Genomic DNA, 26166 nt, shown 5'->3' with positions numbered 1-26166 from the left:
TAAGTAGGGATTTAGATTTTTTATGGTTTTGATGATGTGTTATAAAAATGCAAACCATACAAACAGATACAAACTTCTGTCAGTGTTCTACTTTTCTTGTTACTGTACAGTTCTTTGAAGTGAGACAGAACCCAACCTCTTCTGGATCAGAGGTTACAGTTACAAACTTTTAGCCTTTGACAGGTTAAGCATACCCTGTGGTCTGAATCTTTCCCTTTCATCAAGGATTTTGTCACTTTCACTGTTCATTTTCACTGACTTCTCACTTAACATGGAAAGCTGTATGTTATTTAGTTCAATATTGAATCGTGACAAGCTGTATTTTGACAAAGCCATGTTAACTTCTTTTCAGGCAATGAAATGGAGCTCAGGTGCATAAAGACAAGTCACAGGCTGAATATTTGTCCCATTTCAGACTTAAGGTGATATTCAGCAGCACTGAACTGAAACTGTGCTTAGGAAGTCAAGAGTTTGTTTAGAATTCCGGTTCTATTTTACTTTTTATGTATATCTTGAAATTTGAGGGCTTTTCTCATCGTGTGAGTACATTTTTGTAAGCCTTGAAGATCTCTATTTTAGAGACTTCAGGTTTAGGTGTGAAATTTCTTGTTTTAACCTGCCTACATTCTTAACAGACCTTTAAGTGGTTGATGTCGTCAACTGGAAAATCATTGTAGTTGGTTTGCTACTTAAGATTTTTGAAAGAGCACATGGGACCCTCAGGCACAGGCTAAAAACCCTTTTGTTGCAAGTAATAGCTAACCAGTGGAAGAAGAATAAAGCACTTGTTTGATTTTGTTACCATGAAGGCAAAGTACTGTTTCCTTCGGAAAAGTACCGAGAATGAGAGCTAAAATGGAGTGCCACCTGTTTATCCAACGACAAGCAGTGAATTATACTGTGTACTGCATCATGGAAAATGGGTAGGAGATATTTGAGAGACATCCAAGTTAAACTGTAGTACTTTGAGGTACCTTCATATCTCAATTCATGACTATCAGTCTCCTAGTATCATCCCATGAGCGTTTTGGTATTTGCATTATAGCTGGTATGTGAAAATCATTTTACTGCTTAAAATGAACGTTTGACTCCTTAGTTGGTACTGCATTTCACCTGAGGAGCAAAAGATATGGCTTAGGTTCACTAACTGATTTTTGAGATGTATGAAGACTAGTTTTTGCCAACAGAAGAGTTGCAGATTTTAGATGTAGAAACTGGAGCTTGTAGGCTCTAGAGTAGAAATACGAAATGTCAGCTTTGAGGAGTATAGAATAAAAATTTGAAGGCAGGGAGATATTTATATATTTGGGATTTTTTTTCAAACTGAACTTGATTTGGAACACATGATTTTGAGATACATATGAAATGCTTTATACCTTTCCATGTTTCCTAGGACATGAGAAGCTGTTCAAGTTTCATAGAATACTTCAAAACGTTTCCCAAATATAAAATTCTCTGTTACCCTGTTCTATACTTGCTAGTTTGTTTGGTTTTTTTTTCTTAGCAGGGGAGAGTTCTGATTTATCCACATCTCCTTATTTTTAAGTGAAGCTTGATGCACCTTTCCATGTTATAAGATAGGAGTAGTAACTGTGTTGGAGAGCAAGCAGGCCTTTAAAACCCTTACCTGCATGCTTCTGGACTTTTTTTATGGCTGTTTCTGCTATATTGCTATCACAAAAATGTTTCACTCCCTCACCACCTTACCAAGTACCTGTAAGTGTATGTGTAGAAGTGTTTGCCTAAATAGATGAAAAGAAGAGAAATTGGGGCTCATGGGAAAATGGTGGTTCATTGTTTTCCAGCAGTCATCAGCAGGTACTTAATATTGAAAACTGGTTTAGTTGCTGGCATTCTGAATTGTATGGAGGACTTAATGTGTCCGTATGGACTTTATAAAATGTTATTAGCAGCTTCTAGAATTAAAATTAATTAGGGTTTATAGCCTACAAGGAAATGTACTAATTTGTGTTCAGAGTGAAAGTGACTTTTGATGGACAGTAAAGGTCAAAGTTCATAATTTTTTCATAATCTTCATGAGCAGCATAATGGTACTGTTTAAATATAACTAATGTATTTAAAAAAAAAAAACCCAAATGATGAAGAGTCAGTATACTAAATAGCTCATATTATGGAACAGCAAATTACTGAGAGTAAAATTCCAATTACTTAGCTAAAAGAGCTTTTCAAGATAGTCTTCCTTTGCCAGGGTGTCAGATTTAACAAGCTGAACTAAATCCAGTGCATTAATCAGCTCTTCCAATTTATTACTTGCCTAAGAAGATTAGGGCAATTAATATGTGTTTAATTAGAGTCCCTTGCAGAACTGGTAAAGTACATGCAGTCTATAATTGCTGACTTCTTACTCCATTTTAATTTTTGGTAGTCTTAATTACTTATAGTTTCTGAAAATTTAATTATTTGTTGAAAACAGCAAAGTTTAATTTATGATGTCTCAAAAGCGCTAAGTACTTCAGGTATTTGGTGAAATTAAAATGGTAGGAATGTAGCATCATGATTTTATCATTTTTGGTGTGTGACATACTACTTCTTTGTGAGAAAGAAGGAATGGTTGGGGAAGACAGGGCAAAGGCCATGTATTAATTAGCAAGAATGCCAACTACATATTTAAAGGGCTATGTGATGATGAAGGGGATGTTGCCATATTATATCTGGCTTTGCAAGAAATGATAGCTAAAAATTCTCTGAATGTTTCATGTTTACTGCTTTTATACATTTATGCTCTTGATTGGAGTATTTGGATTCTGATCTGCGAAGGAGAAGGAAATAGCTTTTTACAGACTTTGATTTATTTTTTTTTTAATATCTGAATCACTTAGTAATGTTATTTTTGTAACCCTTGTTATGTGGGGTATTTTTTACACATCAAAATTGAGAAATAGTTTAGCTTGGGTAATGGGATGCATGATTCTGTTGCATGATTATTTTTGGACTTTGCCATACTTACAGTTCTATACTGAGAAGTCATGTTTTTGGAGAAAAATGTGGTTATCCTCTGTGTTAAATATTACTTTGAGCAGGATATTCCGAAGACGTTATTTTTTGGAAATTATTTACAAATTGCAGTATATTACCTGAAACAAAAGTAATACACACATATCTCTGTGTGTTCTGTGTTAACTTTCCTGGTTTGTCATTTCCTGTTATTTTCCCAAGCCTCCTTGTTTTCATAGAATCGTAGAATTATAGAATGGTAGGGGCTGGAAGGGACCTCTAGAGATCATCTAGTCCAACCCCCTGCAGAAGCAGGTTCACCTAGATCAGGTCACATAGGAACATGTCCAGGCGGGTCTGGAAGACCTCCAAGGAAGGAGACTCCACAACGCCTCTGGGCAGCCTGTGCCACTGCTCCCTCACCCTCACAGTGAAATAGTTTGTTCTTATGTTTAAGTGGAACTTTTACCCACTTTCTAATATTTTGTCTATTAGAAAGTAAGTACTTCTAGAAAATTATACTATTGGTTATTAGTGTGTCTCTTCAGACTGGGGTTCTGGTCTATGCAGTGCTGTAGCAATGTGCTTGTTAATAATAGATGACCACAGCAGGAAGATCTCTGTAGGCTGTTTTTAATCAAAGTAGCTTAGTATTCCCCTCCCCTACCCCTGGTTTATGGAATGTTTTATTGTATCTTTTGTTAGTCTTACAAGTTTCAGAAATGGATGGTTTTTTAAATTTATTTGTAAAAGCATCCCCTACCCAAAAAACCCCAATAAAGTATTATGAGATGTAGGAAACATCAGTATGTCCACTTTAAATATACCATGTTATTTGTTCTCAGTAAAAGATTCTTGTTCTATTTGTTTGTTGGTCATGGAAAGCTAACAAGAGTTCAGACTTACTTTCAGTTCAGCAATTTTTAAAATATTTCAAGATTTTTTTTTTTTTTGTTCCTGCAGCATATTGAGCATTATGAAGGATATAAGAAGTCATAGTCTCGACACAGAGATGTGGGCACAGGAGCAAATGGCAACAATAACTAAAACACAAAAAACAGTGATGAAATTATGTAAATCCTAGTTTTACAGTGTTGCACTTCAGTCATGGTGTAATGGGCTTTATAGGAGAATCTTACAGGTTTTGTAAGATAAGAAAATAAGGTTTAAAGGGTTGTAAAGATAAATGTCACTGTAAGTCCAAGACTTGACTGCCAACAATTCAAACATAACTACTCATATGTGGAAATACTACTGGGGCTGATGGAAATTAGCAGTCATACAAAAAACTATTCTGTTTATTCTGAGGAACAATTCAGGTAGAGCTTTTGTTTGTGTATGTGAAATTGGTCACTGAGAAAAATATGAAAGTGTGACCAAATGAAAGGATTTGCCCTGTGTCCTACAAGTTGTACTCTGCATTCTCTTGATATACTTTTAATGTTCTGTTTTGGTATTTTTTATCTTGGGATATCTGCAATCAAAAAGGTATTAGAATTACAGAATCTCAAGGGCTAGAAGAGACCGAAAAAGATCATCTAGTCCAACTCCCTGGCCAGAGCAGGGCCACCTAGAGTAGGTCACACAGGAACTTGTCCAGGTGGGTTTTGAGTGTCTCCAGAAAAGGAGACTCAACAACCCATCTGGGCAGCTTGTTCCAGTGCTCCATCACCCTCATAGTGAAGAAGTTTTTCCTTATCTTCTTTGAAACCTCTGTTCCAGCTTGTACCCATTGCCCTTTGTCCTATCATTGGACATCACTTAGAACGGCCTGGCTCCATCCTCTTGACACCCAACCTTTACATATTTGTAAACATTAATAAGATCACCCCTCAATCTCTCTTCTTCAAGCTAAAGAGCCCCACCTCCCTCAGCCTTTCATCATAAGGGAGATAATCCATTCGCTTTATCTCTGTGGCCCTGTGCTGAACTCTCTCCAGCAGCTCTCTGCCCTTCTTGAACTGAAGGGTCCAGAACTGGACACAATATCCCAGATGTCCTCTCATGAGGGCTGCCCACAGCCATTGCCATTGGCCTTCTTGGCCTTGAGGCCACAGTGCTGGCTATGCTTATCCTGCTGTCCACCAGGACCCCCAGGTCCCTTTCCCCTACACTACTCTCTTAACAGTTCGTTCCCCAGCCTGTACTGATACATGGGGTTCTTCTTTCCCAGATGCAAGACTCTACACTTGCCCTTGTTGAATCTCATTAGATTTCTTCCTGCCCAACCCTCCAGCCTGTTCAGGTCTCATTGAATGGCAGCAAAGCCTTCTGGTGTGTCAGCCACTCCCCCCAGTTCAGTATCATCAGCAAACTTGCTGACAGTGCTCTTGGTTCCCTCAGTAAGGTCATTAATGAATATATTGAACAGTACTGGTCCCAGCACTGACCTCTGAGAGATTCTACTAGATACAAGCCTCCAACTAGACCCTGCCTCATTGATCACAACTCTCTGCCCTCTTTTCTTCAGCCACTTAACAATCCACCTCACTACCTCATCATCCAACCCAACACTTTCTGAGTTTTGCTGTGAGGATGCTGTGGGAAATGGTGTCAAATGCTTTACTGAAATCAAGATAAACCACATCCTCTGCACTACCACCCTCTATCCACCTGGTTACATCTTTATAACAGGTTATCAGATTGGTCAAACATTACTTCCCTTTGGTAAAACCATATTGACTGCTCCTAGTGACCCTCTTGTCCCTTAAATGCCTGGAGACAGCACCAAGGATAAGTAATTCCATCACCTTTTCAGGGATGGAGGTGAGGCTGGGTGTTCTGTAGTTACATGACTCTTCCTTCTTGCCCTTTTTGAAGACTGGAGTGACATTTGCTTTCCTCTAGTCCTCAGGCACCTCTCCTGTTGTCCATGACTTACTGACGATGATGGAGTGGTCTAGCAATGACTTCCACCGGCTCCCTCAGCACCTGCGGGTGCATCCCATCGGGGCCCGTGGACATCCAGATTGCTCAACTGGTGCTTAATCCAGCCCTCATCAACTGAACAAAAATTCTCCTTTAAGCTGACTTCCTCTGGAGTCTGAGGCTCCTGAGGACAGTCTCCAGCATAATAGACAGAGGCAAAGAACGCATCCAGTAACTGTGCCTTCTCTGTATCTTCTGTGACAGAGCACCTGCCTCATTCAGCAGTGGGCCTACATTGCCTCTAGTGTTAGTTTTATCTGCAATGTATTTGAAGAAGCCTTCTTGTTGTCCTTGACCTCCCTTGCAAGGTACAACTCCAGTGAGGCTTTAGCTTTCCTAGTTGCCTCCCTACATCCTCTCACGACAGTCTTATATTCATTCTAAGTGGCCATCCTTTCCTTCCATGATCTATAGACTCTCTTCTTCCACTGAGTTTGCCCAACAGAAAGTCATCGTTTCTTTTTGCATAGAACTTCCTTGCTTAGTGAGCTCTGTATGATCAGTACTGTGTACAGTACTCAACAGTACAGGTGGTTGTCAACCTCTAGATCTGGCTTCTGTGTGTTTCTGTTAATGATTTTTTCATTCTTTCATGTGTGAAATTCCTGTTACAATGTTTTTTACTGTGGTTCGGAATGCAATTTGATTTCACTTTTTGCTCTCCAAGCTACTACTTTTACTTTGTAACATTCCACTTGATATCTGACATCTGTATCAGGACTATTGGTTGTGTAACTGTTCATCATCTGTCTCAATTTGGGTACTAAACATCCATAGATTTTTTTTTTCTCAGCATGCTGGTTCAATACAAATCGTGTTCCAACGGATGAGCTTTTAGCGTCCTAGTTCCATACATTGGTACACTCGGTGCAAGAGTGACCCAGCTACCTTTGTTACTAGTTTCTGTGCAGCACTTGCAATTAATGCACAGCTTTCTTGGTACACCTCTTGACACTAGAGTGCTTGCATTTCAATGTTTTCTCTCATCTCCTTTCTTTGATAGAAGTATATAGTTTTGTTGGTATTTAGTGAATTCTAAGTTAACTAATTGACAAATAGTGGGGTAGCAAAGTAAGTAAATTTAATTGATCATTTACATAACGTAAGATTTGGAGACCACCTGTAAGTTCTTCAAAATTATGACCTTCAGGTTGTTTCATGCCTTGTTACCTAACCATCAAAGTGCTTAAGTTCTACAGTGGTGAGTTATATGCAATATCTGAAAAGCCACGTTACCAAATCATAGGTTCCTAAACCTGGAAAAGAATGTTTGCTACTTGTTACTGATTGAACAGGCGTTATTCTGGTGTTGCTTTTTTTTTGGCAGAGAGGGAGCCACTGCTGTAATTGCTTTGAGTGCTTTGTATTTAAAGGTGAAGAAATCAGTTGGAAAGTTAGAAAAATGAGCTATAGGTAAGTAATGTGATGGGTATTGCAGAATATAAAAAAAGAACTTTGAAACACTGATAAAAAAAGTGTGTGAAATATAAAATAGCTTTAATAAAAATACGTCTTTAAAAGCCTTTTGTGCATAATGTCTTAGCCGGTTTCTTCTTCATTTAGAAACTGGCTGGAGCAGAATTAAGTAATGCAGAAAGTAGTTAAAAGCTTAAGGAGTTCTTGCTTACTCTTTTTTCATGCAGACTTTATATTTTAAAATTTTGAATGCTGGGAAAAATTGATGATAAAATAAGAAATGGTTTAGAGTGTGGCACAATGTTTTGATGTGTGAAAGAATAGAATCAGAACTTATATTTAACTAATTGCTGATTGTATGGTATGAAAAAAATTACTGTAATACTGAACTTCAGACCCGCCTGTTACGGTGTGCCAAAAGGCAACTCTCTTCTCTTTTTGCAGTGGGATTCAGTACTGGGGCGTGACAGGAGAGATTTAAGTGTTTTGGCAGAAGAGTCAGGAGGAGTAATGACAACACCGAGTGCCTTTCACACTCAGTAAACCTTGTCATCAACTGGTGTTGAAAGCATTTTAGGCATACAGGGACCTTTGCTAGTTACTCTTGAGTTTACACAAGAAAGTACTGAGGTAAGGTCTTTGATATGCTGACTTTTTCTGGCAGCTTATTAAGATAAGCAAAGAAGCCTAAGATGCTTTGAAATAAAGATAGCAGGTTGTATTGTGAAGTATTTAATACTTTACTGCAGATGTGGATTGACAATATAGTAGGCTGGAGCCATTTATCTGTAAAAAATATATGTATATCATGTATCTATGATAGATACTTAGCACTGTGAGGTTTTTCATCTTTCCTTGCCAACATCCTATGTCTGCATTTTGGGTTACAGTGAGCTTTTCCACTTGGGTGATACTTGTCCCAGGTTTTTTTACCTGCATGCTCAGTATTACCAAAACGTGGCAGGTGTTTTTCTGTTAAACCATAAGTGTCTGGATTTCCCTTTTTTATTTTTCTCAAATGCTTCTCAAGCAACAGAGATAGTTAGGTGCTTGTATGTGATTAGTTAGTTAGATTACATAGTTTCATATGAGTATTACAAGCAATAAGTATTATAAAGAAAATGCCTCCAAATTAGTGATGAAGTAGTCTTCATTAGCAGTTTTTGAATGGAGCTGTTACTTCAGAAAAAAAGTGAATTTTACTCTGAAACTGCTTAAAAAAAATCCATTTCCAACAACTAAGTAGTTAAGAATATGAAAGATCAAGAACATCAAGAGGTGTTAGATATCTTTGAAATCAACTTTACCTCAATTCTCGGCTGACTAGATTAATATTAACTATATTAGCAAATGAGTCAAATACAAAGCTTACACACAGATATTCATGCATAGACTAAACCTGCATTTGTTTTTCTTTGGTAAAGGTTTAATAGTTTAATTCTTATTATTCACATGGATTTTGTTTAGGGAAGCCTTTATCTGTAAGCTTGCAAACTTTTACTTTCTTCAGTAGATTTCAGGGAAATAATCAGATGAAGCTTGTTTCTCAAATTAAGCTAAACTGTAAAGATTTTTAAGGCATAAAAGGATTTTCCAGATAAATGTATCATCATGTAATAATATATGATATACTTAATGCTATTAGCATGCCTTAATACAAGAAGTGGTATTTGGTTTTCTTCAAGATGTTAATAAAATGCTTCAATACAGAGTGTAATTCCAGCACTACCCATTCTTCTGCGTGGTCACTAAAGCATTATTGCTGGGAAAGACTGTGTTTTTAATGACATTATGTGATATCTTCCATCGGAAGAGACCAGAGAGAGTTATTACCCTTAAGATTTTTTTTTTTTTTTAAACCCAGATGCAGTTTGTTGAAACCATGTAATAAACATGATTTCTGCCATATTAATCCATTAAACGGTTACTGTTCACTAGCAGACAAGATGTTGGAACTAGGTACTGTGAAATTCAGTATGGACTTTGTGTATGTTATACAGACTCTTGTCTAGCAAATGCTACTCTGAAGCCTTTGGAGTTGAGTAACAGGCCTTGGGTGTTTTGTTGGTGGTTTTTTTTTTTCAGATGGAGAATATGTCCATATGGTAGATACCAAGCTGTGGAAGATCGACTCTTGATCTTCCATTTAGCATATAAATAGCAAGAGTTAAACAAAATTAGATGAATAGCTGGGTTAAACATACGGCATATGTTCAAATCTGTTACCCCATTCTTGAAAGTTCATTTTCTTTTTGTGATTGGAGGACAATAGAATCAGGGAAATGTTCCAAGCATGGGTAATTACTCAGTTTGCTAAATGTTTAAGATTGTCCTGCAGTCACTGATTTTTACAGCAGCTAATTGGATTGTCTTGTGATTTTACTCAGATTTACAGCTTTTAATATTTAGGCTTTTTTTTGGGGTTTCAGTAATCTTTAGAACATACCAACATTTACGTGGGATTTCTCTACATTTCTAGGGTCATTAAATGTATGTCTTAAATTGAGGTGGAAGTGCCTCTTGGAGAGCCAATCCTCACTCCTAATTTCAGTGACGTATCTCTTATTTAGTACAAAATTAAGCTCAAGACATCAGATTTCCTTGTTCAGTTCTAAACTTCTCGTAGTGTTCCCTGGTCAAATTGTCACAGCTAGTAGTGTGACCAGGATCTGGAAGGCTTGCCAAGTGGCAGGCATCTTCGAGGTCTAGAGAGCATTCTAAGAAAGTCTGACTGACCTTGCCTTGTTTCCATGGTGTGACAGTCTTGGAGTAAATTGCGGTAATGTGTAGCTAGTGCATGGTTGATTGATATCACTGGAGTGCGGTCACATAACATAACTGCACTCAGGCTCTACGTAGGTGTATTGAGAAGTCCAGCTCCCTGGGCTTTGGATTTGGAGATTCATAGGGCTGCAGCTCATTGTGTTGCGTCAAACTTGCTCAGTCCTACAGATTCTACTTTTTTTCCTGTTCTGTATTTATAAATTCTTTTTCTTGTTATTAACCCACTACTGTTCTTGATACATTGTTGACCAACATAACATCCAGCTGCCTATATTCTTGAGCATTTTTACTTCTTTCTATTAAGAAAGCAAGTGGTAATCTTTTGTCAGCTGTTGTATAATGTTATCTGGTCTTTACTGTGTGTTTCAGGGCTAGAGGGAACTGAGCTGTACTGTAATGGATAACATGGAAATGGCACCATACTGGGACTCTGGGAAAGTGTTGCACTGAAGTAATGCTCTTTTTCAAGTTGTTTTCAAATGACTTGCCTTTTGCCTGGAATGAGTCAGGAGAGCAGCCATATGCTTCTGAGCCCACCGTATCATGGGATGCACTAAAAGTACATAAGAAAGAGCAGCATTCTTGGAGATAAGAAAGAATCTTGCCCTGGCACTGGAGCAGAACCACCAGAAAAACAGCCAGATCAGATAACTGTCGTGAAACAGATTGCTTTTTCTCTAATACCATGCTCTTTCTTTAGGCTTGTCATTCATGCTCAAAGTTTTCATCAAAACCATGTCAATCACTGTGTCTCACTTGTAGAATCAAGGATTAGTGATTTTTTTCAACCCCCTTTATAGAATGTAGCAATTCTTTGGAGCTTATTGCTTCCTTTAGTTATTGCTAGAGGCAGTTTCTATCTTTAAATATAGGAAGAGTGGTCTCTGAAATAAATTGTTTGCCCAGGAACAAATAAATCAGTGGTCTTAAGGTGTAGTTGATATGAATATCAATTTGTTAGGCCTTTTAAACCATAATTAAATGATGAATCTCTACCAAGTATATGCTTTAAGATTTTTAATATGGCTGTATTTACCCAACAATGCATTTAGATAGAATTCACAGTAATAAATTCTTGCACTTTTTTGTCATGTTGGATACTACATTTATTGCAGTCAATGAGATTCATTACAGAAATAAAATGATGGATGAAAATATCACTACTTAGGATCCTAGGGAAAAATATTCTGCCTTATAGGGGCAGTATTTGCATGTATGAAAAGGATTAGGATCCAGGGAAACAAAAGGAGGGCTAAGGAAAATCTTCATCCTTTAATGGATACAGGGGGAAGCGTAGTGACCAAGGATGAGGAAAAGCCTGAGGTACTTAATACCTTCTTCACCTTGGTCTTTAGTGGTGAAACCAGCTGTTTTCTTGGCCAGAAGACAGGAACAGGGGACAGAATGAAGCTCATTTCGTCCATAGGGAAATGCTGCTCCATCTTGACTCAAATCCATCAGGCCAGATGGAATCTACCGGAACGTGCTGAGGGAAGACCAGCAGACTGGAGGATGGCAAATGTGACACTGAAGGTGAACCAGCAGTGTGCCCAGATGACCAAGAAGGCCAGTGGTATTCTGGCTTGTATCAGAAATAATGTGACCAGCAGGACCAGGGAAGTGATTGTCCCTGTCTGTTTGGCACTGGTGAGGCTACAGCACAAATACCGTGTTTGTTTTTGGACCCTTCAATACAAGAAAGACACTGAGGTGCTGGATCATGTCCAGAGACAGGCAACGAAGCTGATGAAGGGTCTGTGGAGAATAAGTCTGGTGAGGAACAGCTGAGAGAACCAGGGTTGTTTAGTCTGGAGGAGAAGAGGCTGAGAGGAGACCTTACCGATCTGCAACTACCTGAAGGGAGGTTGTAGCGAGGTGGGAGTTGGTTTCTTCTCTGAAGTAACAAGTGATAGGACGAGAGGAAGTGGCCTCAGGTTGCACCAGGGGAGGTTTAGACTGGAGATTAGGAAGAACTTTTTCACTGAGAGGATTCACTGAATGGACTGCCCAGGCAGGTAGTGGAATCACTTTCCCTTGAGGTGTTTAAAAGACGTGTAGATGAAGTGCTGAGGGACATGGTTTAGTCGTGGGTTTTACGATCTTAAAGGTCTTTTGCAATCAGAATGATTAAAACATTTTGTAAAGGTGCTTAAGTCATTCTAGAAATGGAATCTCTCAGACTAGTATTTTGAATGATGCACTCAGTCCAAGTGACTTTTGAGTATCTCCAAGGAGGGAGACTCCATAACCTCCCTGTGCAACCTGTGGCAGTGCTTGGTCACCCTCACAGTGAAAAAGTGTTTCCTGACGTTGAGAGGGAGACTCCTGTGTTTCAGTTTGTGCCCACTTCCTCTGGTTCCAGCACTGGGCACGACTGAAAAGGACCTGGCTCCCTCCCTTCAGATGTTCATATGCATTGGTACAATACTCCCTGAAGAACTATCTCAGCCTTTCCTCACCAACTCATAAACCTTCGTTGAACTCCCAGCATATCCATCTCTCTTGTGTACTGGGGAGCCCAGGCCTGGACCCAGTATACTCATGGTGCTGCTTCAGTGATACTGAGGAGAGGGGCAGGATCACCTCCGTGGACCTGCTGGCAACACTGCAGCTAAGGAAACCATTAGCCTTCTTAGCCACAAGGGCACATTGTCGGCTCATGTTCTGCCCTATCATCCAAATCATCGATGAAGATGTTGAGCAGAATTGGATCCAGGATTGACCCATAGGGTGCACTGCTGGATGCTAGCCTCCAGCTAGATTTTGTTGCCCTAATCACCACATTCTGGTCCTGGCTATCTAGCTGGTTTTCACTCCACCGTGCTCTCTGTTCATCACCAAGTCCATATTTCATCAGCTTCTCTGTGAGGATTGGGTAGGAGACAATGTCAAAAGACATTATCCACTGCTCTCCTCTCAGCTATGAAACCAGTCATTTCATTCTAGGAGACTGTCAAGGTGGTCAGGTATGACTTCCTCTTTGTAAGTCCATGCTTGCTTTTCCTGGGCATCTTCTTGTCCTTCATGCGCTTAGAGGTTTCCAGTTTGTTCCATCACCTTCCAAGGGGTTGAAATGATCATTGAAAGATTACCAAGAGCCTTGAAATTTCATGAATGGGTAATTAACTGATGTCTTGTGGGTAGTGGACAAACAGCAAGTAAAACGAAAAGCCAGCGTCCCTGTGGAAGTGAGACTCTTGGGGTTAAGCTACACAAATCTCCTTTTTATAGGATCTGGATTGTAGTTGAATCTCTGGTAAAGAACAATACCATCTGTAATTTTAAAACCTCCTGTCTCTGGGTTATAAACTCAGTAGAAACGCTGTAATGAAATTCCATTATAGTATGTTTATCTGCTTGACTAATGTGTCTTTAGAGTGAAATATATGCCAATAAGGAAATGTGTGTAATTGTTTCTGTGGCTGTGCACAGGGTCTGCTGTCCTTTGAGCAGGGTTATGGTTCCATCTGTTTGTTCTGATACAAGAGTGTGTATGTAATGTACACATATGTATAGGTACATATAGAATTATTTTCAAATATATACATAAAATAGCTTTAAAAATAAGGTAGTGTTCATATATATATATAGTTTTTATATATGTATATTTATAAACATATTTATACCTTATCTTTCTCCAAAGGGAAAAATCCACTATATAAATCTGGGAAGATCATTGGAGCTCTTCTGTTATTGTTTATGATGCTCTGTGTATACTTAAGTCACACATTAGTTGTACAGCCATAATGCTATATGCCACTTAAAAATTCTTTCCAGGCATGCATACTCAGCCTTCATCACATATACCTTTGGAGTTCTAGTTATTTTTAATTCTGAAGAAAATGAGAACTATTTATTGTATACTCTTGTGGCAAATACAGCACATATCACTTGGCTTCTCTGTTTGTATTATTTATACAGCCAGCCTTGGGTGAACATAACAGAAGGACAGGCAGCTATCTAGAATGACAAGAATTCAAGAAGACAGTAAAAATTAAAGGTTTGGATTTCTGACAGGCATCTTCTGAATCTTGCTGAAGTAATGTGAAATGTTACTGCCTCTGAAAGAGATGGTAACCAACTCTTACCAACTGTTACTCTGCTCTAACTACAGACTACCACTTCCCTAACAGAGTAGCAGAACACTAGTTATAAAATGGTAGAACAGCTCAAGCTGGAAAGGACTTCAAAAGATAATCTGGTTCAGCCTTTCCAGGGAAAGGGAGCCTGGTTGAGACTACCAAGTGCCCCGTTAAATCACACCTTGAAGACCTCCAGCAATGGAGACTGCGATATCTCTTGGGAGGCTGTTCCAGTGATTGATTGTTCTTAAACAATCTCTGCCTTTGTAGTAACTTTGTGGTGTATACCTGCACCTTCAGTGGTGAAAAGCAGTATACTGGAGTGTGAGCAAGGGTGGCAGACATATGAGCAAGAGTTTCTTTCTGCTGCTCTGATGGTGGCAGGAGGCTGGCTCAGACAGCTGTGAGCAGCAGTATCTGAAACTGGTGACATGCTGGAAGGGACTTTGTCAGGGCCCTCAGAACCCTCTTCAGATTGCTTTTTTTTTTTTTTTTTTTTCTCAAGCAACAAAACCACAACCCATCTGTTATCCTTATAAAAAAAACCCCCCAACCTTCCACTATTCCACTGTGTTTTAATTTCACATGCAGTTTTACTGTATTTATCTTTTCATTACTAATATAGTATATAAAGAAACAAAATCCCTGTTGAATGTCATCTTGGTTTTACAATAGAGACTTTTTTATTCCACTTGATTCCAGATGGCTACTTTCTTCCTGGAAGATAATATAATCATCATAGAATCATAGGTTAGTTTGGATTGGAAGGATGTTTAAGGTCATCTGCAATGAACTAGATCAGGTTGCTCAGAGACCCGTCCAGCCTGACCTTGAATGTTTCTACGATGAGGCATCTACCACCTTTCTGGGCAACATGTTCCAGGGTTTCATCATCTCGTCGTTAATATTGGTCTAGATAAAAGGTTTCTTTTCTTTTTGTAGCTGTTGTATACATTATGTATACTTTAATGGAAAGAGTAACAGATTTATGCACAATGTGTATTCAGACATTTTACCAGTATGCTTTAACGGTAGAAGGCTTTTTGTGGGATTTTGTACATCTTTGTTTTAACCAAGTTGCTGAAAGAGTCATATTGCATTTCTGCAGAATAAAACTGATTATTGTTTTGCAATCTGATATTCTTATGTGACATCCATTGTTCTTGTCTCTGTGGTGTCTGAGTTTCATGCTGCTACTTATTACAGTTATTTTACAACAGTTTCACTTTGTGTAAGATTAAAGTACTGTGGTTAGGATTTTTTTTTTAATGTAAGAAGAGTTACTAGACTTATCATCTGTAATTTAGTAGTAGGTAATAATCCTCTATTTGGAAAAATGGAGGAAATATCCCAGTAGCTCGTTGTGTGCATGAATGTGCTTAATTAACATTTGCCCATATGGACTTGTTTTAGGTTGACCTGTTTAACAGAGGTTGGACTAGAAGGTTTCTAAAGGTCCCTACCATTCTGTGATACTATGAAACACCTTAGAATACTTGTATTGAATAAGATCATCTTTATATTTGTGTTTTCAAATCAACAGGTTGTTTCAGTAATACAGATAATCTTAGGTCATTAACTTTCCAAGAACTATGTCAACTCTAATGTTGGGAGCACAAAACATGTCTGAAAGTCACTGTTAATTTTTTACTTCGGGCCCTTGCATATTTTGTAATTACTGACATAGTGATAACTTTAGATTGTCTTTTTTTTGTGTATGTGTGTGTGTATATATATATACACACACATATATATTATGGACAATATTAAGAGTATTTTCTTTCTTACTTGTTTTGCAGATTGTTTTAAACTCTGCAATAGTGCAGTTGTATTCGAGCAAAAACTCTTTACCAACAGCATAGTGGGTTCTGTCAGTGGGAGAGTGACATTTTCAATAGTGCACTTAGTTATCTGTATTTCAACTTGAAAACAAACAAGTCCTCTAAATCACTTGATATGAACAGGATTTTTGTTGTTGTTGGAAGAATTTGCAAAAATTGACGGGTGTGTAGATTTCTTAGTAGCTTGATGTCACTTTTGCACAAGCTAATTTATTACTATCTCAAGACATCAGCTTGTATGACTTTATCATCTGTTATCTAATAAATTATGGGAGATTGAAGTTGAAGTCTTTGTGGGTTACCAGCACTTGTTTCTATGAAGTAGCATAAGCATATTTTTTTACTGTAGGAAAGCCATATGTAAGCATGTATTCAAAACTGAACGTATGCTGAAATGCTTTCCTATTTTAGGTCTTGGTTGTTTGCTTACTACCTTCTTTTTTCTTTTGAATGCTATCAGTGTACCAAATGATCACACAAGAACTCATGTTTTCCTCTCCAAATGGATGCTGTTCAAAACAAGATGTAGAGAAGGGAAAAAAAATCAAAAAGGCTAGTTGGGACCCCCACAAGCTGAGAGCTCTAAACATGCTTGCTTTGGTGTTTGTTCTTATCCATATGGTAGGATGGAAAACGTGTACCTAAAGGTACTTTTACTTATTTAGTGTCTGCGAAACAAAGCAGCGAAGCAGTTGTTCATCATTTCAAGATTAATCTCAAGTTGATGTGGTAATAATTTTGTTTCTGCACATAGCTTTAAATCACTGGCATAATTAAAACAGGACTGAATTTGGACAACAGATTTATATTAGTACCCTATTAAAATTAATTTTCATTAATCATAAGACATTAATATATGTTTGATCTATTATCTACAATTTTTTCTGTCTAAAAAAAATGCTATCACGTAGTTCATACCATAAATTTTAGTCTAATCAGAAATAACCTTTGGATTCTTCAAGAAAATCTGGGACTCTGGTGTTGATGCTCAGTAACTTTGGAGAAGAGAACATTTGGAAATATCACAGTTCTACAGATAATAAAAATAATTTATGTTATGAGGCAAATGGGGGGAAACGAAACGTATCGCAAGGCAGTAGGAGATCTTATGTTTAAAAGGGGAAAAAAGCTTGATACAAGCAAAGTAACAGTGGTTCACAGAGCAGGTACTACCATATTCAGTTCGTAGTTGCCAAAATGATGCAAACTCTTCATGCTGTTTGAGAACACAGACTTGTTTATAATGATACTAGAATTAACAGATTGATGTAAAAACTGGAGTATGGGAAAGGAAATACTTCTACCTGATTTATCCTCTCCCCTTTTAAAATTTTTGCACTATGCTGGCTGTATAATTGCATTTCTTCAGCACGTGGAGTATTCTAGTTGCAAGGGCATAAACAGCAGCTGTTTGGAGTATGAATGTAAAAACAAATATTTCAAAATCTTAATCCCCTTTTTCTTTAAGGACCACTACACCGGGAGAGACGAAACTTTTAGCTTCTGAAGTCTACGATATCCTTCAGTCTTCTAACATGTCAGACATGGACAATGTGAATGAGATGAATTACCGTCGGCGGAAAGCACAGTTTTTCCTCGGCAGCACGAACAAACGTGCCAAGACGGTGGTTTTGCATATAGATGGCCTTGATGATTCGGTAAGGAAACCTTCAGCGTTTACCAAAGTGAGGCATGATGTACTGAGATGTATTTTGCCCACAAAAATAGTGGATTTGGGCGACTTGAGTGGGACTGTCAGTTATCTGCAGTTTCTGTGAACTGTATTTGGGATCACAAGATACATACAAAATCTTGTATAAATTGAGCTCATTCAGAGTGCCTAAAGATGATGAGTTTTCTTAAGGCATTTTTCTTGATGGCTTTTTAATTGCTCTAAAAAACCATTCTAATTCCCTCTGTCCTAATTTTCTTTCTTCTTTCAAGAGAGAATGGAGTAAACAAGGAACATTCATCAGTTTCACTTAAAAATATCATGTGCTTGTTTTGGTGTGTGAATCTAAAGTTTCATTGTAGTTATGAGAGATTTCAGACTTTTTTTTTAATTACTCTCAGATTAGAAATGCAATATTTTTTTTGAGCTGGTTTTGCTCCATCTTTTCATTGTCTGTAAGATCTTTTCTCCTGTAGTGACCAGAATGGCATTTGAGTTAATGAGGTCTCACTGAGTCTTTATGTAATGTCAGAATAACTTCTACGGATTTATCTACCATACCCCTGTAGATAACACCCCAGGGCCATGTTTGCCTTTTTACGGCTGCCAAACAGCATGTAGACTGTTTAAGCATGTTATCCACAAGTGCCCTCCGGACTCTGTATCTTCAGTTTTGTACCATTTTAAATGATCAAACCTGATCTTTTGCTTTGTTGCTTTACATTTTGCCAAGTAAGCGTGTCCACAGTCCAGTTTATCAACAGTATACCCGTCGTACTGTTTTCAAAAGATCATAGTTAATTCCTTTAGAAATAACATGCTGCTCTAGCTCACTTTATACAAAGGAAATATTTCTTTAAGGTTTTGTCCTTACAGCACTTGCTCTGTCTCGAAAAGCAGTAATTTGTCAACACCGTTGGACTTTTGTACTCAAGTTTTGGGGTTTTTTACTTCAGTCCAATTGGTTGTCTCCTGTGAAGTTTGTTTTGGTTTTTAAGCTTGTAGTTGATTTGTTTGTTCACAGGTAACTCAGAGCAAGAAACCTCATCCACTTCTACTTTTGAGTTTAGATATTCTGGCTATAGTCTGATTCTGTCTTAAACGTGTTTCTTTGTGTTCTTTGACAAATGGAACTTAGGGAGATTGGTGGAGTTTCTGTCTTAAATGCTGAGGCAAAGGTATTCTTGAAAAAAAGCAGGACATTTAGATATTTGGCTCCAGGGAGCAAAACTGCAGGCCTCTGTAGCTGTCTAGAGCACACCAGGATGTTTTCTTAGCTCATTGAAGAAAAGAAAAATCTGTTTGTGTACTGTCTGGAGATGGCTGTGTACAGTGTACATAGCTCTGTATTTCACCAGATGATTAAAGAGATATTAGTGATACTCCAGGGCTTGCCCACCAGTTAAACATCCCTATATTGTTCTTTTCAATGTCATAATAAGGTGGGACTGGGAGGATGATGAAGGTTGTGAACAATAAAAGCAGCAGTTTCATTCAACAGTTTATTCCCAGCTTAACAAAGAGTGTTGGGTGGCTCCCATGAGTGTGAAGGGCACAGTAAGCAAATGCATGACTCGAAGTGCTATGTTCTCAGGCTACCTCCATTTCGTCTTCTGGATTTGAAACGAGAAGCTGCTGTTGGGAACGATTACAAATCCTCCAAGTGCTCGAGGATTTTTAAACATCAAATAGTAGATATTGATTATTTCAGGAAGGGAGAGTGAAAGGTCATTTGTCATTTAGCTTGGAGTTGGATGTTTTTATTTTAAGATTTAATTATCGAATTTGATGCTAAGCTTGAAAAAGGGAAGAATGAAGCAGTACTTCAGGAGCCTGTGGCATCACCCTCAATGAGTTTTTTAGTCTATACACGTTAGCAGCATTTGTTGAGATATGGTAATCAGGGTTCAGCATGCAAGAAAATAACCTAAATTTCACCTGTCCTACCCTCTACCCTGTGCCCATGCTTCAGGAGTAGCATACAGAAAGATACCTAGATTTGTATTGCTGGGGTTTGTGTCTAACTGCCATAATTAGACATACTTTGCACAAGACATTTGTACAGCAAGGCCAGTGGCTGCCAAGCTTTCAGCTTTTTAAGGAGACTGGGCAGACTTTGGTAAATTTTATCACTAAGATATGATTCACTGAAAGCCTCATTTTGTATTAAACTGAGATGACTGTGGTTTAACCTAGGAACTCGGAGTAAAAAGCCAAATTCTGTCCCAGAACTGTAATGCACCCATGTAAGTGTGAATTTAGTCTAATGAGCTGTGAAAATGTTGCTTCTTGTGTCCAACAGTAGTTTCAACTTTTGCTCATGCCTGTCATCTTTCCATCAGATATTTCCTGTGTATAGGAAAGATACCTATCCAGCAAAGTTATTTTTGTAAATCTCTGAAATGGTTATTGTTTCAATATGTAAACTTACATGAATTGCCTTAATATATGCACTAAATGGATAAAACCCTCACTCTGTTCTTCCAGAGTTTAAAATAATTCAGTAGACTTGTGCATGAAACTGTCCCAAATACTGACCAATGATTATTTGATAGCTAATATGAATATGCATTGAAATAACTTCGTATTTAGAACCTCGCAGAAACTTGCAGTAAATGTTAGCTACATCATTATTTTGAACCTGTGTAAGGCTGTCATTTTATTTCTGGTACAGTGAATCTTTTTCTTCGCCTTATGAGTTAGCAGCCTCTCCAAGTATACTTTAATCCTTTTATTACAACCTTCTTGTGCAAATATTAAAAGGAAAAAAATAGAACACTGTAAGATAATGTAAAACAAATGCAACTAGTACAGGTCAATGTAATGTTACAGCACAGTAGGTGATGTCACTTGTTTTAAACATAACATTCTTTGGGTTATCAAGCCAGTATTTTCCCTTTGAAATAAGAATTACGCTTACTCTGTGCACTAGTGTCTGTGAGCTGCCACAGATGAAGCAGCTGAAAGATACAACAGCTGCTTTGATGCATTCAGTCAGTATGGAGGCAAGGTGTCTGATAAATAGCAACTTAAACACTGACTACTCATCAATGAGCACTTCACTCAATCAGAACTTAACCAGAGGGGACTGTTTAGCTGATCATACGGAGAAAAACATTCTTTGCTTTTCAGCACTTTTCTCTAATTATTTACAGTTGATTCCATCCTACTTTGACTTCTAAAGTGTAAGCATTTTCTTATTTTTCTTTTTTTTTTCTGTGGCAAGAGAGTCTAATATTTGTGCACTAAAATTGTCTTAGTTTTTCTTTTACAACAACGTGGTTGAGTAACCACCTGCCCTCAGACATGCAGGAATTATTAACATGAACATTATGAACATTTTCACATGATACCTTACAAAAGGTCTTTAGTTGTGTGGCTTTTGTTTGTTTTTCAGTCTCGAAGGAACCTCTGTGAAGAAGCCTTGTTGAAAATCAAAGGTGTTATTAGTTTTACCTTTCAAATGGCTGTTCAAAGGTGTGTGGTCCGAATTCGCTCAGACTTAAAAGCAGAGGTAAGCGCTCAATACCCGTTGAGACCCTCCCATTATTGCATTCTGTCACACTAAGCCCTTGGTTTCTTTTCTGTGTACATCTAGGCATTGGCAACGGCAATAGCATCAACCAAAGTTATGAAGGCACAGCAAGTTGTGAAAAGTGAAAGTGGTGAGGAGGTAGGATATGCATCTTTCAGAGTGCCAATTGTCTTAGCATACCTATGTCTCTAATCTACTCACACCTCAGTGCCATCCGATGCCAGGCAAAGTTTTTTGAGTGTGAGTGCTACACATGCAGTACCAGGAGAAGGAAGAGTATCCTTTGTCAGAATATGTGTCCACAGAAGAGTTTTATAGAACCTAATGTTCAGAAGAAAGGCAAAATACTGTAGTTGTTTTTCATGTTAATGATGTGAAAAGGGTCCCAGTGAACCTTTTTCCTTGCTGAAGTGGTTTTATTTCACAACTGCAGTGAAGGGCCATGGCTTCCGTTCTTTGATATTTTTTTTTTCTTCTGTGTTAAGCCAAAGCTCTTCTTGTGTGTCTGCTGAGCATAGTAGATTCCAGATACACAGCAGGTTCCATTCTTGCCATATAAGGGGATGGGGGAAAGTCTCACGACACACATGCCTGTCATCCTGAATGTGTACATACGTATAACTTTCATTCTTTTGAGTTCCACTATTTGACCTAGTTTTTGTCTGTGTTTTATCAGATGCTGGTTCCGTTCCAAGATACTCCAGTGGAAGTAGAGCAGAATACAGATCTACCTGAATATTTGCCAGAAGATGAAAGCCCTACTAAGGAACAGGACAAAGCAGTGTCTCGTGTTGGGTCACACCCAGAAGGTGCAGCAAGCTGGCTTAGCACGGCAGCAAACTTTCTATCGAGATCTTTCTACTGGTGACTTGTGTTTGGTGTTAAAAAGACTGTGTGAATGAACCAACAGGGGGGCCAGTTTTCCATTGGTGTGGTGAACTGCCAAGTGCAATTTGCAATAATCACAAAAATTTTAGATTAAGCAAATGTATGCTGCATTTTACATTTTATTGGATGTCTAGCCTGATAGGGCAGGGGTCAGAGGACAGAGGCCTCCAATGAAATTATTCTTTCATTTGTTTTTCAGGTAGATTTTATTGCTTCACGTTTTAAAAATGGGTCCACTGTTATATACCAAATGTTTATACATATAGAGCTTTAAGTTTGACTTCACCTGAAACACGTGGTAGGGAGAATCCATTTAACTCAAGTCTCACGTCCTCTGCGAAAGAAACAGCTCTAGCTGTGTGTTAAATAAAATGCCCTTTCTGTTCCTGCATCCCTTTGGACTAAAGTAATTTTGTTTCACTTTCTAGACTTTGACTCCAGACAAAAAATACAGTCTGCCTCTTTTTTTTTCCCTTTATTTTTGCCAGCCATGTTCACAGTGTGAGCATGACGTTCCCCTTTTGCTATTAAACTAGAATCACTGTAGACCTGAAACTTAAAAGTCTTCTATGTATATTGATTTTTTTTTTTTCCAGCCTGCCCTTAACTATTGGAGTGCTTGAGATTAAGAAATAAGGGATTGAGTAAACACAAATATGTATACATACATTGTACAGTAAATAAACTAGAACATATTTGTAATGATGGGTGTGACTGACTGATATATATATATATATAATTACTAAATACCACTGACTGCTTTTTAGGCTATCTGGGAAGACTGTAGCAAGAAAAGCTGTAATGGTGACCCATTGCAGCTCTGTCTGCAGAGAATAGAGGGATGTAGACTGGCTAAGAAAATGTGTTCAGTGTTAGCAAGTATTTAATGGTAACTGAAACTTGAAGAATAAAGCAGAACTGAATGCTTCTTTTGCCACAGTGCCACACTTAAAATTTTTTACTTTAACTCTTTTTATTTTTTTATCTAACAAATCTGATACATAATTAGTGTTCCCTCTTAATGTCTCTTAATGAGACTCCTGTGAAAGTACATCAGCTTTGATAGGCTTAACAACATATGCAAACAATTGTCTTTACCTTGTTACTTACAGACAGTGTAGGTTTAAAGATGTCTTGGTAATTTCTGTGACCAGAAGTGACCATTAAAGCAAAACATCTGTAGGTAGAGAGTAATACATACTGGAGCTGCTAGTAAACACTGTGTACCTGGGAGGATTCTACACACAGTGCTTGAAAAGCTGCTGTGCCACTGCTTTGTTACACCAATACAGAGAAGTACAGCTGAGAACTTGTAATGTTATAAACCTCGCTATACAAAGCTTTTTTGTGGTAATGTATTTGCTATAATGTTAATTATATTTACCACTTGGAGCCTCAGAAAAAAAAAAAAGGAATGAATGCATCAAAGTTATTCCTCTGTGCCTCTGCACAGGGATTAAAAAGAAAAAATTCACAGGCTGTCATAGTGCTGCAGAAATGCTGAGGAAATGATAATGTAAAATAATAATGCAGGTCAAAGTTCACCCGCCCAAGTTAATTGTCATTCTAGGATAAAGAAGAAACAAAAGCTTGTTGGCAGATTAGATATCTCATGTTTTTTAATATATCATGGGGGTTGTTTTTTCATTCAGGTTTACACGCACAGATTGAAAATACAGGCTTTTCAGGGCATGTATTGCTTTAAATATGTAATACTACTCATATTGCTGTCTAGAATGTTACAGTACCAAATGTGTTTGAAAAGTCCTCTGTTCTATAGCCATGAATGCAGAGTTTTGTTTTTCTGCATTAACATCTGTTTGCGTTTGCATTACTGCACATCTATTTACTAAAAGACTACACCCTTTGGATATTAATGGTTCAATACCAGTAGGTATTACAGTTTGTTTGTGCATTTGGTCTGTAGGTGTGCTTTTATGACAGTATTGCAGCTCTTGTAGAACAGTTTAAGGCATCTGTAAAAGTTTTTGAAATATATTGTAAAATAATAAAGTATAATATAATTAAACAAACTATGACTGGTTTCTAAGCAAAAGCTGGTGCCTTCTTAAATATTCTGATGTCCTTTTAAGCTGCTTGGGGTATTAGAAGCATATCTTTTTCATCTTTACTGAAAAAAATGAGGGCCAATGTCCAGTTATAGTGTGACCTTTATGTTTAGAACACGCTTGCATTCTAAGCAAAGCTTTTGTAAAATGAAGGTAAGTAGAAACTACTTAAGGTCATTGTCTCAAATTGAGTCTTAAGGGCTTTTTTCAGACATTAGCTTTTTGCTTTTTTTTTTGTTTTGTTTTGAAATAGCTGATGCTGTATAGGTCATATTTCATTAGGGAAATTAAGAAGAATCAACAGTCCTGGAGAAACCTCTTGTTTTGAAAAACTGAAAAAAAAAAAAAGACACAGCAGACATTTCTTACTTTTATGCTTGTACTTTTTCAGAGGCCAGATTAAGGAAAAGAAAGCCCTTTTTGTGCTGATCGAAGGAGATGACCAAAAAAGAAATTGCTGCAAAATTAGAGGCTTCCAAAAAGAAGCTGAACTGGGAAGCAGAGCACTGGTAGCACGTTGCACTAGTTGCAAAGTACTGGGTTGTCAAGGAAGCCACCACATACATCACAGTTTAAGCTCCTGAATTGTCCTAGGGTTATAGCCCTGTAAAGCAAAATAATCACCACCATGTTTCTTCCTAATAAGGAGTAAAAAGCAGATGGGGTAGGTAGAGGCAAAACAGAGGCTCATAACTGTGCTTCTGTGAACAGCTGTCAAGGCACTGTAAGCATCCTGCGGTATTGTGAAATACACTGTACTGGGGCTTTCCCACTCCACCATCACCTATGGCTTATTCTGTACAAAAATAGCTGATGTTGAGTTTTGCCATAGGCCATGTAAGCTGATGGGGAGGAGTACTGACTGTGGGGCTCATTCTGAAGAAAACGTTGAATACCTAGGCAGATGCAAACTGGCAGGTGTGAAGTACTCCTGTAACTGCCTGCAATGTAAAGTAAAAGGTGGGTGCTCCTTTTTGCCTGTGAACAACACTCCAGCTGTCAACTAGTGGAGTTTAAAAATGTACCTAACAAAAATTAGCAGCAACACTCCTTGCTGTATTTGTTTTACAGAAGGCAGCACCATGTAGACTTTCTTGTTTCTCCATATGCACCTGATAGAATATATTCTGAGCTCTCAAAATGCAAACAGATGTATTGGGGATTAAATTAAGGATTGAAAATAAATGAAGATGGACATGAAAAGAACTTCTCAACCCATCTCAGATTCTGATTGCTCTTTGGGAAAAGTTGAGAACAGATTATTTGGTGAAAGTGAAGGAGTGCAGGGGTACTGGAGACTTCTTCAGCGAGGTAGGGCATACGATTCCTGCTCTGAAACTTTATATTAAACCGCTACCAAAAGAAGCCTCATTTCCTGCAGATTACGTGGGGTGGGCAGTGCTCTACTCGTCTAGCCCGCTTCACATGCAGCTTTTGAATGGGGCTGAAAAAAGCTCATTTAAATTTGCAGTAGTTTGCATGTATCTTGGTTAAAACCCAGAGGTCATGGTCTGCCTCTAAGCTGATGCATGTGCTGCATCCGAATTTACATTGCCGTAAAATTTCTTGACATTATTGTTCATTTATGTGCACGTTGCACTAGGCTTGTTAGTGACTAGGAGAGTTAGAGCTTTCCCTGTGGAATAAATTAAGTTCCATTAAAGCAGTTAAAGTTGTCTGGATATACAAAAACATCTCAGAGGAGACGCACACTCCTACCATATCTCTGTGCCAATCTCCATGGTAGAAGTTGTTTATTATGTTAGTATCTGAAGTGTACTGTCAGGATCAAGTTCCCAGCAGCTCGATCTCTTTGTGGCATTAAGACTGCACAGAACTTCGTAGCTAAATAATTTCCAACAGTGTTAAATACTTGCCCAGTGCCAGCAGTTAGCCAGCAGTGTCAACCTGACCAGCATTTCTAAGGAGATGAGTGAAATCACAACTGGAACCAAATTTCTTATGTAAAAAGCACTTCCATGCCAGCAGTGTATGG

At 38.1% G+C, this 26166-nt stretch overlaps 1 protein-coding gene across 4 annotated transcripts in view; it reads left to right on the top strand.

The window, feature by feature from the left end:
* ARMC1 (armadillo repeat containing 1) overlaps nucleotides 1-24134 on the top strand; it is a 33577-nt gene extending 9443 nt beyond the window's left edge. For all 4 annotated transcript variants that reach the window (XM_061994709.1, XM_061994711.1, XM_061994707.1 and 1 more), the window contains exons 4-7: nucleotides 17475-17664; nucleotides 21076-21192; nucleotides 21277-21351; nucleotides 21890-24134. In XM_061994709.1, the coding sequence (XP_061850693.1) occupies nucleotides 17475-17664; nucleotides 21076-21192; nucleotides 21277-21351; nucleotides 21890-22081 (574 nt within the window). In that variant the 3' untranslated portion in view covers nucleotides 22082-24134. The remainder of the gene's footprint in view (nucleotides 1-17474; nucleotides 17665-21075; nucleotides 21193-21276; nucleotides 21352-21889) is intronic.
* The last annotated feature ends 2032 nt before the right edge of the window (nucleotides 24135-26166 follow it).

Source organism: Colius striatus, chromosome 4 (assembly GCF_028858725.1).
Source record: "Colius striatus isolate bColStr4 chromosome 4, bColStr4.1.hap1, whole genome shotgun sequence".
NCBI classification, from domain to species: domain Eukaryota; kingdom Metazoa; phylum Chordata; class Aves; order Coliiformes; family Coliidae; genus Colius; species Colius striatus.
The sequence above is the reverse complement of the archived record's forward strand: the minus strand, read 5'-3'. Positions and strand labels throughout refer to the sequence as shown.